Consider the following 14,418-nt stretch of genomic DNA (forward strand, 5'->3'; position numbering starts at 1 on the left):
TCAAGATGTGTGTTTTTGTGCACAAAAAGCAACCGCCAAGCGTTACGTGTAACTGAAATAAATAGCTTGAAGGACTGAAGTGTGGGATGATCAATGGTTTTAGGCAGCCAGTCGTCATTCGGACGGTCAATTTTCGGAACAGACGGCCGAAAAAATAGCGGACGTGTTGCTCAAAGCGTCTAAAATCTGTGTATAATGGCCGTCACTACTTGTCACCGTCTAATTTTGCCAAAATTCATCTTTTTCCGCGAAAATTCAGCAAATTCTCGTCTCGAGTTCACAACTGACTTCCGGTTTGTATTACGCCCAGTAACGAGCAACGTGATTGGTCAAATGATACCACCTGGTCTATACGTTTTGAAAGGCGGCCTCTGATTGGTTCGTGTTTCTCGGACTCGTCCTGGTGCGTTCAAACGCCGGGGCAAAGCAGAGGAATTCGGACTAATTTTCTTTCCAATATGCTGAGGGATTACGTATATCTGCAGAATCCACACAGGTGGGACTAAATCTTTGAACCTATGATGGATCTAATTTTTCATTTCCGAAATGTTGACACATGTTTGGATAACTGCACATCATTCATGCTTTTCACTGAAGAATAAAGTATTTTTTGCTGTGAAAATGCTGATTTTGATATAAGTATTGACAATCCTCACCAATGAAAACAAGCCATCACCTTAAAAGAAAAAACACTTTTTAACAAGAAGAAAGTATATTGAATGCATGAGAAAAGATGTCAAGGAGAAAAGGAAATACATTACTGGTAAGAAGCAAAATCTTCATGTCACGATGTAGTATTTAGTATTTACTCGTCCAGAATGCATTAGATTGTAATTATTATTTTTTTTTTAATTGCCCCCACCCCCCGACACCGATTTCTGCCTAAAGCCATGAGAATGATGAGCCGTAGATTTCTTAAGGTCAGCATTACCTTGGCCCTTCTGGAGTTGCAGTACTGGATCCAGCCCAGATAGACTCCGCAGAAGCTGTCCCTGGAGATGCCGGCGAGCCGATGGTCGTAGTCCTCGTCGATGTTTGGATTGAAGGTGGGATCCAGGTCCACGTAGTTCCTCTCTCCACACCCCCGCAGGCCGTCCTTCATGGTCTCGTTAGCCAGCCACTCCTCCAGTTTCGGTGAAGCGATCACGTAATAGATGATGCCCTGATGGAGGAGAATTATCACAAACTATAAAAACCCAAACAGAATCTTTCCTATAAAGTCTCATCTGTTTCAACGAACCTTGACATAGTAGGTGGTGAGGATGCGTCGCAGATCGAACACCTGCAGCATGGACGCGGCGCTGTTGTCGGTGATGCTGTAGCCCTCCAGGACATATTTAGTGACCAACACCTCCCAGGCCAACCAGCGCTGCCCAAAGGCAGCGTTAAAGGACAGGATGTGGGGAAGGTGGCCCGGTTCACAGCAGCAGCAGCCCTCATCTTCCTCCACGCCTTCAGTAATGGCCTCCACTTCCCTCTGCTGGCAGTAAGTTCCTAGAAAGGGACAAGACTCATGATGGAGCTTACTGAAGAGGGACGGACACTGAATCATAACAAACAGGCCCTGAAACTCTTTAATATGAGGATTCAATGTCCTGGACACAGCAGAGCAGAGAGGGCGACATGAAAACAAGCACCACTGTGACTGTGAAAACCTTTGGAGCCGAACTACGTTTAACTGCTGAGTTGACAGAAGCTGTAGGAACATTTTCCATCTCCAGCCAGAGTTGCTCATTGACACACTGTGAGGAGTGTCTCTCATACCGTAGAAAGTTCACTGTGTCACATGATCTCAGCTGGCTTTTCTGAGTCAATTAAACCTCGGTGGTGACACGCGACCAGGTGTGCTGAAGATAAAGACTGAATCATGTAACATTCTGATATTGAAGATCCAATGTCACTGAAAGATCTCAGGTTTAGTAAAACCTGCCAGCGAAAACAGGAAGTGTGACATCATTTCACTTCTGTTGTAACCAAATGATTTATTTCTTTTTTTTTAATCTATCTGGGCCATCGGCTGGTGTGTTTTATGTTCTCCTCACCTCTGAACTCCAGCCCCCGCAGCTGGAAGGTCACCAGGCCGTTGCCGATCTCGATGAGGTGAACCAGGGCGTTCAGGTAGTCGGAGGCCAGGATGAAGCAATCCCCCGTGCTGAAGTTTCCCCAGCGGCCCAGCAGGAGGTCGCCGCACAGGCTGTGCTGCAGCGAGCGGGTCAGGTGCTCGTAGAAGATGGAGTTCAGGTTGTTGTCGTCGGAGCCTGTTGGAGGAGGAGGAGAGGTGAGGAGGTAACTCTGCTGCATTTCCAAATGCGATTCATGTGATTATAGAGCTGAATAAACTGTACATGAAGCCGTTTGCAATGAGGAAACATCTGAGAAGTTCGGCAAGGTGGCAAGGTGGCCCTGTTCAGACGTGTTCCTCTTACAAAAGTGACTCCCAGAACACTCTTGATAGAGACAACATTCAAAAATGATCAGAAAGAAAGGAAAAACAGCTTTGTGTTCATATATTAGTCATTATGGTGGATTACTGGACTTCTACCAACGACCGGCCAATCAGAGGCAAGAATGCCAAGTGTGTCACACATAAAATCCCCAGTGAAGACGTCATCTTAGGAAAAGGAGCAGAGCATTCAACTCATTTCATTTTAATTTTATAGCCAAATACGCTAAATAAACCCAGGCGATCGATTCATTAAAGGGTTAAAGCCGGCCTTAACTAACCTCAGTAATTTATTTACATTTTTTCTTCTTCAATAAACTATATATAAATCGGTGTGTGATTTCAATGACATGGTCTCACCTGGGTTTCTGTCCAGCTGAGAGGCCAGCCGGGTGTTGGAGTGATCCACTCGCTTCGTGCTGCACAAACAGAAAAATACTAATATTTAAAAGGAAGGAGACGATTCACCCTTTGTGCTTAAAGTCTTTTTTCTTTTCTTGCTTTCTAATTTGTTATTACTTGTAGTCTCTCTCCCAGAACTTGACCGGGCGGACGTAGGAGGTGATGAAGATGGCGCTGCCCAGGAAAGGGTTGAGGGGAGTGGAGAAGACGGCCGAAACGACTGCCTGGACGAAGAGCATGGCGGAGTCTGGAGGCGCTCGGGTCAAGGCCTCTTTGGAAGGTTTTGGCATTTTGTGTGCGTTTCAAACAAGCTTTATAAAAACTAATACACCTGTGTATCAACACAAACAGAGATCATTATTCAGTCCCGGGGACTCGGTGTATGTGTGTGTGTGTGTGTGTGTGTGTGTGTGTGTGTGTGTGTGTGTGTGTGTGTGTGTGTGTGTGTGTGTGTGTGTGTGTGTGTGTGTGTGTGTGTGATGCGTGCGGCGGAAGGATACGAGGCACAGCGAAGGGCTGAGCGAAGGCGTGGAAGGCCGAGCCCCATGTGATCTGCCAGGGAGCGATGTAGGTGTAGACGAAGTGCAGCTTGTAGAACAGCTCCCACATCTGCAGTCACAGAAACACCAAGACGGGAGCACAGGAATGAATCTTCACTGAACTCCGGTACAGAAAACGACACAGCCGTGATGCGTGAATCTAAATAAACCACCAGATTAAACTTTACAACATTCCTATGAATGTATTGTTATCGATGAAAATAGCAACATAAAAAGAACAAATTTAAATAATTTAGTTTCTGAGCATATTCAGTCACAATTTGTCACGCAGTAACAGAGTCTGAGCAACTTAACACTGAGAAAACAGCATGAGCAATTACAGAACTATAAGCATTTGTAATCAGATACTTGATCACCACTGACTTAATGACACATATTCTCAAATAAGGAATCTCCCACCAACACAAACACTGAACATTGAACCATTTCACTAAATTCTCCCCAAACTGAAATAGTATTACAACGTACAGTCACATTGTTCATTACTTTCCATAGAATCGTCACACAACCTTCAAAATGCAGCCGCCTCAAGAAAAAACACAGAATCCAGCATCTTTTATTTATTTATCTTTTTAAACAGGTTTGTCTGCACCTCCTCCAACAATTGTTTGGATTTGTCACGGATCCTTTTGCCTTTTGAGCCATAAATCATGTGTGTGTGTGAGTAAGCCTGTTCTCACTCCCTCCCCGGAGTCTTTTCCTCCAACACCAACGATCACAGCCGAGACGGAGAAGCTTGTTTACGAGAGCAGATTGGACCTGGGAAGATCCTGCCGACTGTTTTTTTTGTTTTGTTTAATTATGTAAGAACTTTTTGCTGCGCTGTCAGTCTCTCTTCACTGTAGGAGGTTAACTTCCTCCACACAGTGCATGTTTTTTTTAAACTGACACACTATTGCTTCATCTGTACGCCCGAGCAACAACATTGTGGAATAAAACTCTACAACCAGTTCAAGAAAAGTGCAGTTTACTACAATCCTGGTCATATACGATCAGATATTGGAGAATGTGAGTGAATTATTATTGTTTGACTTGCTCTTCAGGTTCCACCAAGAAACAGTTCTTTCATGTTTGCCAATCTACAAAGATAAATGCTTTGTGAATAGTTGTGTCAGTTCCCTGTCAGGGTTTGTGCGTCTGTCTTCAAGATGTGATGAAAAGCAACACGCACACCACAAACGACGAGAATACAGACACCTGGATCGTAATCCCCCGCTCACCTTGCTGAAAACGATGGACATGAGAAAGAGGTCGAGCAGCAGCGTCTCCGAGAGGTGACGGTAGTCGAAGGTGAAGAAGAGGACGGTGAAGAGGATGGTCACATACTGGTAGGTGGGACTGCTGTAGGAGGACCGGAGCAGCTTCAGGCCCGCCACTGTGATCATCAGAGCGCCCACCCTGGAACAGGAAGTGGAAAAAATATAGATTTTGAGCCGGGGGATATGGAAAGAACGGACCAAAACTTTTACAAAAAAATGCTCTGAAAACAATATAAAATATTAGATATAGAGATCCATCAAACCCACTATTTATTAAATGTAAGTCACGAAAATGTTATGATATAGTTGATTATTATATTCTTCAGGTTTTATATAAAGTCAATAAAAACATATTGCCAATGAACAACATCCAAGAAAGGCTTGAAAAAAAGAGAAAGTCACTTTACTTTGAAAGGAACAGACATCTTTAAAAAAAAACTGGTTCAATTCCAAAGCAATGGAACGAAGTGTCACAGTGACAGGAAGTAGTTTATAGAACACAAGAGTCAGGAACTCTCCTGGTATTCAAGAAATGCATAAAACCTACCATTTAAAAAAAAAAAAGGGAAACTTAGATTTGGACATAAATAATGTGAGATATCTGATTTGAACAAAACAAACATGAAAATGATGGTTTTGTATTTGTATATTTTAAATACACAAAAATATCTGTAAAACTGGAAATATTTAGAGAGCTGGTCATTAACCAAATAAGAGACTGACGTAAAGTGATGTAACAACCAGCAGCGAAGATGAAATAGGTATTTTAAAATGGTTGGAGAAAGCTGTGAATCATTGAGGGTCCTCACTCGGTGTCGAGCCGCTTGGGGCTGGCGAGCTCTCTGGCGCTGCCGCTCAGCTCGTTGAGGATGACGAGCGGATAGAGGACGTTCTTCTCCACAAACAGCAGCCAAACGTGAAGCTTCTCGAACCACATGACGTGAGCTGCGTCTGACGGGGCGGAGACAAATCAACAAATCCATCCGGCTTGAGAGTCTTTAAAAAAGAAATCTCAGGCCGAGTCGGAAGAGACGACGTACCTCTGACTTCGAACTGGTAGTACTCCTTGGTCTTGAGCAGAGGGTGAGAGAAGCAGTACCACGGCAGCTGCTTTCGGACCTGAGGCAGCAGGTAGTGCGTGAGCAGGCCCACCGTCCCCAGCAGAGCGTACAGGACGTAACTGAGGAAAGGCTGGGGAACACAAACATCCTCTCATGAGCGTCCGTCTGCTACTTCAAGAGTACTTGAAGACTCTTGTTCAGAAGTTCGCTGAAGTTCTATCTGCTTAACTCTCATTTCCCGTTCTACACTGGCGACAAATCCAGGAGGGATTCAGTTTATTAACTACTTGGTGAAATTAATGTCATTCTGCTGTTCCATCAGGAAAAACAATCAACTGCATTAAGTTTGGAATTTGAAAGATTTGGTCTCTTCGGTCATTTTAAAGATTCCGTACAAGAGGGAGAATGTTTTAATCTATTTCTTACTTTAGTGGGACTATTTTGAGTAAGTTTATCAATCTTTGTCTTTATATTTCTATTCATAATAGTATTAAGTTGTGCTGTGATCACAGTTGTTACTGGTCAAGAACAGGAATTCCCTTGGAGGTGAAATTCTTAATCTCAGTCTGAATATTATTAAATAAAAAACACAATAAATACACATTTCAGTACAAACAAAAATAACATTTTTATCACCATTAAGAAAATGTTCCTCATAAATGTGAAAATGTTTAAGCTCTTCATGCTTTTCACCTTTCATTTATGTTTAAAGAGAGAAAACATGGCGCGTACCTGTAGAGCGATGAACACGGTGCTGACGTGGATGGCGAAGTAAAGGACGGCGATGACGACGCAGACGATCAGGTCGGACTGCAGGCGCTCATTCTACATTTCATTAAAAAAGAATTAACATATTGTGGCTGGGATACAAAGAAAGACCATCAACTTCACCATTTAACAGATTAAATGACTTTCCAGGGAATTATTTCTGCCTCTAATTAGAAAAAAGTTTGAACTGACCACCGAGGCCCGGAGCTTCTCCGGCAGCGGGTCCTGCACCTCCGCCAGGGGGTCCTCTGGATTCTTGTCTCTCACGTTGGGTAAAAGCTTCGACTGGATCAGCGAGCTGAGACAGCGGAAGGAAAAAACATGAACAGATTCAAAAGTCCCTCGTCTTTCAGGGGGTCATTCACGTCAGAGGAAATGTATTAAATCAGCGTCTGTTAAGAAACAGCCGAAGAAGAAAATGGAAAAAAATAAGAGACGTTGTGAAACTTCTAAATATTCTACATCGATTAAATAAACAGTTTGAAAACAAGTTTCTCTAATACAAGAACCAAACCCGCTCTGGATTTGTCTTCCTGTTAACCTGGATTAAAAACACATAAAACACGTGAACACATGTTTCCTTTCAGAAGATTTCTTCCACAATCTTTTGTCATTACTTTCTCGTTTGTCAGAAACAACATTTTTCTCAGATATTTTGTTATAGGACCGAATCCAAATATCCAAATATTTGTCTTTAGTCTTCACTTGCACTTCCCCAGAAAACATATTTTGACATTTCCAACCAGATTCCTGAAGGAGAATTCTGGTGTATTTACCACATATTGGACCAAACTTCATCTGCAGTTTTTACTTGAATCTTGTTTCCTATTTTCCTTTATGGATGTAGTTTTTTCCATCTGAATTCAATCCTTTCTACAGTGATACTATTCTTATAGTTCTTTCCTTATATGCTATACTTTTAATTGCGATCACTTTTTTATAGCTTTTAATTCAGTAAAATTAAAACTACAGTTGCTCAAAATGATCATGTATCCATTGAAATGAGATGTTTTTCTCATTTTTATTAAGCAGCTTTGTTTTTAATCAGTTCTTATGTTATTGCAGACAGAGGTGAACATGGAAGGAGAGTAAAACTCCCTGGTCTGCGGTGTGAGGCATGTGACCGAGGTCTGTGGCGGCGGGGAGGCGGAACTCACAGCAGCACAGAGGGATCGCCGCTCTGCCGGCTGAGGTGGTACGACACTGCCACCAAGAGGCCACAGAAGACGGAAAACAACACGGGGATGTGGTGCGGCTCCCAGGTCTCCTGAAGACAGAGCAGCAGAACAACAGAAGGCTGTAACACGTCTCATCTCATACTGCTGTGATCAAGTGTGTGTGGAGCCATCGAGGTAAATAAAGGTGTTGATATGAAGTTTGCTCTCACCTTCAGAGCTCCGAAGCAGAAACCGTAGAGCAGAGCGACGGTGACGACGCTGCGCAGGACGCTGTACAGCGCCGACAGGAGGCTCGTGGACGCTGCAGAGAAAAAGAAAAGCAAAAAAAAAAAAAAACAGGACGCCACGTTGAGAGAACTCAAACTGACCCGAGCCACGCCGAGGCAGGACGCTGAGCAGCAACATTACAACTCGTAGAGGATCGGAGTCAGACGCTCGCTCACCGTTGCCCCCGAACACGTGGATGTCCAGCTGCTCGAAGAGGTACATGACGAACGTGTTGACTTGTGGCAGCAGACCCACGAAGAAGATGATGGGAAAACACAGAGTGAAGACTGCAGGGAGACGGTGGAGAGAGAAAGCAGCCTGATTAAACACAAACAAAGGGTTTATCTTATGGCCCTTTTGAAAAGATAAGCTTTCAGACAGTGAACGACGTTTACTACAAAGTATTACTACCTCACACTGGTGTGCAGTGGGACCTCTCCAGGACTATGGTCTATGACAGGAGTGTCCACATTTCAATTCAGGGGCCACATACATTCCACCTTGCCTAGGCCAGACTGGTAATATAGTTTTAGAATAACTATATTTTCACAAAATTCCTACTGACAATGACTCCAACCTCAACATAAATCCATTTTAATGACATTTTTTGGTGCTGAACACGTTGAAATGTCACTCATAGCCGTTGCATTAAGTTTTCACAAACTCGCCCCGACAGCATGGCAGCATTGAGGCTAATGTTTGAGTTACATGGCAGCATCATCGTCAGCTCAGGTCTCAGCGTCGTGTCGTTAATCTTTAAGAATGTTGTTTTAATCTTTTACGTTTTCCTTGAACTTTTTGCGATTTGCTTGGGGGTTTGGCCGGACTGGAGCCTCTTGCGGGCCGGTTTTGGCCCACGGGCCTGATGTTTGACATCCCGGATGTAGATGGATCATGAACAAAACAAACAGATATCGACCACGGCAGACTGGAAACAAGAGCTGCCGCTTCTGAGATGCTCTAATGGCCAACGCTGTGTCAGGAAATGAACATTCAAGTACTTCAAAGATTGGAAGAGCGTGACTATTTCGTGGTGAACCGACACTCGGAAGATTCCAAACCACGTAAGAAGAGATCTTTCTGTGTTGGTGTAGGTTGATGTGCGTGTCGATAAGAAATAATGTCATGTCACAGACTCATGAGCAGCAGACTGGTTGTGAATGAGGGACTGGACGACGGCTGGCAGCTTGTTTGGATCCCGCCAGTCAAAGTGATCAAACCACACCCACTCAGTCCTGGAGGAGGACATCTGTGACTGCTGATGAGGGAGACTTTAGACGTTTCTGCTCACTTGGTGAATATATGTAGAAGGAGTTGTGATTGACATTGAGGTTCCCGGGCCTGTGGAAGTCTCCCTCTTTACTTTTAAACCACTGAACAGTCCTGGGTTGGTTTGTGAGCGGCAGCGCACGTCACACCTGCTTCCCACTGCCGCCCATGAAAGTCTCCACAAAACACTGACATTTATAACATTACATGTTTTTTTGCATAATGCGTTTTGTTCTGTGCCCTTTTAACTTTCTTTTTTTTTCAAATTATCCCAATATTTTTCACTCCTACGTGAGTCACTAAAAGGCTTCAGTTGAAAAAAAAAAAAAAAGACGATTTTTTTCTGTAATCTTAGTAGAGATGCAATGAGAAAGTGGCCTTTACCGATGACGAGGTCCCTGGCTGAGGTGAGCACCAAGGAGCTGGTGAGTGCCACTCCGTACAGAGTGAAGCGTGATGAAGTGCTCCTCAGACTGCCGTAGTGGAGCAGCCAAATGAGGCCGCAGCACAGGCAGAAGTAGACCGGCCGGCTGTACGCGATGATGCGGTTATGGCCCTGCAGGGAGGAGGAGGAGGAGGAAGAGGAGACCACCATTAAACAGATGACAGAGGAAGCTGGGTTTGTCTCAGTAAAAGCTCAGAGGAGTGAGAGTTATACTCCCTTGGTTGGTTTAAAAAAAAAAGAAAAAAAAAGAAACTTCAAATGATATATCATAGCAGTATTTAACAATAACAACACCTGCCAATGTGCTCATAATTCAGTCCATTTTAAATAGTAAATAGTTTCACTTGTATAGCGGATTACAGTTGTGAGAGCAGCTCCAAAGTGCTTTACATCGATCATCACATTCACCCATTCACTCACACACCAATGGAGGCTGCAGCCGTGCAAGGCGCTGTCACTCCAATAGGAGGAGTTTGGGGTTCAGTGTCTTGCCCAAGGACACTTCGGCCGATTGGGAGACGACCACTCTACCAACCGAGCCGTGCCGCACCGTTTTAAATGAAAAAATAACTGAGCCACAAATGTAATAAAATGGTAAAATGGAAAACCACAACAATAATTCAGAGTCAGTGCTGAATAGTTTCTTGAATGAATGAATTTGGTGACCATGCCATCAAATAGAATGATTTTTGATGAGTAATATCTTATTAATAAACAAACAATTTTAATGAAATAATAGTTATTAAGTTAGTGGCTGCAGGTATCACATATTCAAAGGATTTTCTTATTGATCTTAAAATAATGTTATAATGAACCAATAATGTAAAAGACTTTAGATTATGATATTGCTCAACAATGTCATCCACTATTGTCACGTTATTCTGTTGTTGGCTCTGGTACATTTAATTGAGTTAAAACAATTATTGTATTGGTCATTATTACATTATTGTTTGTGTAGTTTTGCCTTTGGGATTATATTTAATATTTTATGCAAAATTGTAGTTTTGATAAAGATATGACAGTGTTGAATTCCCCATAAACTACGACTGACAGCAAATATAGAGTAAATATAATACATTATTCATTCCAACAACATAAAGAAAGCTTTAATTCAGAGTTGAGAGTGTCGTCATGAAGGTTTGCACAGGAATGGAATCTAGTTTGAATGAGGACAAACTGACAATGACGGTAAAGGGACTTTACTTTTTAATGGTAAAAATAAGAGGAAAATAAAGTCTGTGAGGTGAGGTGAGGGTACGACTTAACGGGGGAGAGAGAGAGAGAGAGAGAGAGAGAGAGAGAGAGAGAGAGAGAGAGAGAGAGAGAGCTGTGGTCTAAACTCCAACCAGCTATTTAAAGCTTGTGCCTGCAGCTGAGTAAGAGCTGCATTAATAAAAGACGCCGTTTCAGAGCAGCTACTGACGCAAGGGAGGAGGAGGGACGACGGGGGGAGGATGGACGGGGGGAGGGAAGGACGGGGGGAGGGAAGGACGGGGGGAGGGAAGGACGGGGGGAGGGGAGGACGGGGGGAGGGAAGAATGGGGGAGGGAGGACGGGGGGAGGGAAGGATGGGGGAGGGAGGACGGGGGAGGGAAGGATGGGGGAGGGAGGACGGGGGGAGGGAGGACGGGGTAACACAGAAGGGAAAAAGCAACATCATTTTCCAGGACTTCGGCGAGGCAAGAAGAAAAAACCTCCTGAAGAGAAACTGCAGGTCAAGTAAAACACGAAAGAAAAGGATTCCCCGTTTCATCTGAAGTGTCGAATATAAAACGCAATTTATCCTGAATTTGAACCCTTTCACCATTTTTACCATGTTTGGAAACTTCTGAATTTGTTCCTAATTCTTTCAAGCCATCATATAAAACACCGTTAGGCCAAACATAGAGACGACGGTTTCACTTCCTTTCTCTTTTTGTCCTTCCCGTCATTTACCAGACTGTTGCATCGGATTTAAAAAAACATGTAAATCAGGGGTGTCAAACATGAGACTCCAAGCTACTTTTAAAAACTCATATCAAAGGTATTTAATTTAAAAATACATATTATACAGCTTGGTAATAGTTTTCAACAGGATGCAGTCCGTCGTTAACAGAGATCCAGTGGGAAATTCAGCTACTTTAAAGGCTTTTCATAAAAAAGAAAATGGATAAAAATGTGTAATTTTTGCCAGTGTGATCCTTTTCAACATATTCCATCATGTGTAAAAATACTGAAATATGCTCGGATACAACGTGGAATTTGATTTTTCAATGAAGACATGATATAGGGTTAAAAGTGATGATTGATGATCCACTGAGATGATGCAAAAAGGTTTATAAATGTTAATAACTTACATGTCGAGGGGAAGAGGAGTCTGGCTGGACGCTCTGAAATGAGGGAAATAAAAAGCTCAATTATTCTGTATAAATACCATTATTAAACATGTAAATTACATATAAATACATCATATATAGCTGTCTTAGTTTATAAATATCTAAATTACGTGTCGACTGGACAAGTCCTCGTCAGCTCATTGAAAAGCTGCGACAGAATTACCTCTAAACTAAGACGGCATTGGTGCAATAGTCTATATAAATTTTAACATGCAGACATTTGTGTGATAGCTGGATTCATTTAAATTTTTTAATAACTTAAAACATTTTTTTTTACATGCAGTTTAGTTTGTTGTATCTTTAATAATTCTTTTAGGTTTTTTTTTCTACTTTCTCTATGTACTTGTATGTTTATTCTTGTTCTATATGGACCTGTGTGTGTGTATATATATATATATATATATATTTATATATATGTATTGTGCATCCCAAACAGACAGATAGTAAATATATTACAAACCCTTTCAGACATGCTGTGCAACACATCTTATGACATAAATCATTTTTAAACATGAAGAATTTCCCGGAAGGCAGAAGAATCCGTCTTGATTTCTTGTTTGTAACTGTGGGTCTGAGACACATGACTGCAGCTCTTGAATCCGGCCTTTGTAGCAGCCGCTCTATGAAGATCCGCTTTTTAAGGTCAACTCCAACAAGCAGCCGCGCTGTTAACGCGAGTACGCACCTTCAATAAGGAGTATTGGCAACTTGCAATGACAAGGCAGAACTGAAAGACCCAGATGTCCGTGAAGAAGCCGTGGACCAGCAGCACCGAACCCAGGAAGGCCACCAGGACGGCCAGCACCACGGCCAGCACGTTCTCCAAAACCTCCCTGTTCCTGTAACCAAGACGCCAACCTGTCAGTACCTTCAACCGGCGTGAGACGCTCAACTGGAGAACGCATGAGAAGATCAAAGATAATCATGACTGAAAGAGAACATTTGATGAGGAAGAACTGAGTGAAATGTGATTAATCGCTCAGTAACCAGCATGGAGAACCGCCTGCAGCCCAATGTGCAGGGCTTCAACAATAAATTCAGGATCTCATCATATTAACCAGTTCTATTTTCCTCTTTCTTTCTCCTGCTGGTGAAAAGCCTCCAGCTGCATTCTGAATGAGCTGCAGCTGAAGCGAGAATGACTGATTGATTGACTCCCACCTAAAGAGAAATTACAGTAATTAAGATGAGAGGAGACAAAAGCACAGCCTCTAAAAGCCCCAACAAGAGAAACACATTTCAATTTTGCAATAGACCTAACAACAGGGTCGATCTGCTCACCAGCCGTTAGACTCTCAAGCCTGTTTCAATGAGATTCACTCACGTGAAATAGATCTTTGGTTATTCATGTGTTAAGAATGTTAAAGCGCAATTGACAACATGGGAAAATGTGAGCGTCTAGAGGACGCCGAGAACCTGCAGGGCAAAAGGAAGTATTATTGGGATTACTAATCCTGAATGTGGCGTTCCTTAGTGAAACAGATCTCACCTGTCGAACAGAGCCAGCAGCGTGAGCCGGTCGAAGTGCAGGCCGACCCACAGGTAGGGGAGAAGCCACAGGCGGTAATATTGCTTGGCTTTGCCGGCGGCGGCGGCGGCGGCAGCGGCGGCGTCCTCTCGTCCCAGCGGGGCGTCCTGGAGCTCCGGGCTCAAGTCTCCGTCCTGCTGCTCCAGCAGCTCCGGGTCCATCGTCAGCAGACGGTTCAGACGGATCTGAGGGAGGGAGATCTGCCCCACCGTCAGTCAAACTTCACCTCCACTTTAGTGCCCGAATAGGAACATTTCATTTTGAAAGGACGTAAATCCTCACTAATTCTAGTTCAAAATAAGAACAGATACAGGTACAAACAGATGGCAACAGGTCAAACTGAGTTGTTGTTTTTTTTTACCTCTGGTCAGTTCAGGACACAGAGATTATGTTAATTATATGCAGATCACGCTGCTGCGACACTGTAAAATAATAATCAGCATACAAACTCAAAGCCACAAACATTTACTGACGGACTCAAACACGCCTGGATTTTTATCGATATTTGGGATCCGCCAGTAAAGTGTGCAGCACAGAGCAAACCTTTGAAAAAGCAGCCCTAACAGGTCGTTCATTTAACTGTGAGCAACAAACTCAGGGTCTAAGGATCCGTTCATGTCTTTTACCTGAGCTTCAATATCCTTACTTGTGTAGTAAGAACAGGTAATTTATGAAGTTTAAGTAATCTGAAATTATTGCTCTATTTTTCTTAATGTATGTATTTTCTATTGTTTATTATGTGTAACTGTAACTTGGCGCTGCTGCCGTCTTGGCCAGGGCTCCCTTGAAAGAGACATTCTCCAATCTCAATGGGACTCACCTGGTTAAATAAAGGTTTAATAAAATAAAAATAAAAACAAAAG

At 43.0% G+C, this 14,418-nt stretch overlaps 1 protein-coding gene across 1 annotated transcript in view; it reads right to left on the reverse strand.

The window, feature by feature from the left end:
• pcnx1 (pecanex 1) overlaps positions 1–14,418 on the reverse strand; it is a gene marked incomplete at its 5' end in the record, with an annotated part of 31,092 nt that overhangs the window by 4,458 nt on the left and 12,216 nt on the right. The window contains 18 exons of the mRNA XM_080479817.1: positions 932–1,162; positions 1,241–1,494; positions 2,043–2,258; positions 2,804–2,862; positions 2,963–3,092; positions 3,346–3,454; positions 4,626–4,803; positions 5,474–5,615; positions 5,705–5,855; positions 6,458–6,550; positions 6,686–6,791; positions 7,651–7,760; positions 7,881–7,972; positions 8,115–8,225; positions 9,592–9,763; positions 11,989–12,021; positions 12,713–12,866; positions 13,517–13,740. Of these exons, the coding sequence (XP_080335943.1) occupies positions 932–1,162; positions 1,241–1,494; positions 2,043–2,258; positions 2,804–2,862; positions 2,963–3,092; positions 3,346–3,454; positions 4,626–4,803; positions 5,474–5,615; positions 5,705–5,855; positions 6,458–6,550; positions 6,686–6,791; positions 7,651–7,760; positions 7,881–7,972; positions 8,115–8,225; positions 9,592–9,763; positions 11,989–12,021; positions 12,713–12,866; positions 13,517–13,740 (2,565 nt within the window). The remainder of the gene's footprint in view (positions 1–931; positions 1,163–1,240; positions 1,495–2,042; positions 2,259–2,803; positions 2,863–2,962; positions 3,093–3,345; positions 3,455–4,625; positions 4,804–5,473; positions 5,616–5,704; positions 5,856–6,457; positions 6,551–6,685; positions 6,792–7,650; positions 7,761–7,880; positions 7,973–8,114; positions 8,226–9,591; positions 9,764–11,988; positions 12,022–12,712; positions 12,867–13,516; positions 13,741–14,418) is intronic.

The sequence above is a fragment of the Lipophrys pholis genome (genome assembly GCF_963383615.2).
Source record: "Lipophrys pholis genome assembly, chromosome: 14".
Taxonomy (NCBI): Eukaryota; Metazoa; Chordata; class Actinopteri; order Blenniiformes; family Blenniidae; genus Lipophrys; species Lipophrys pholis.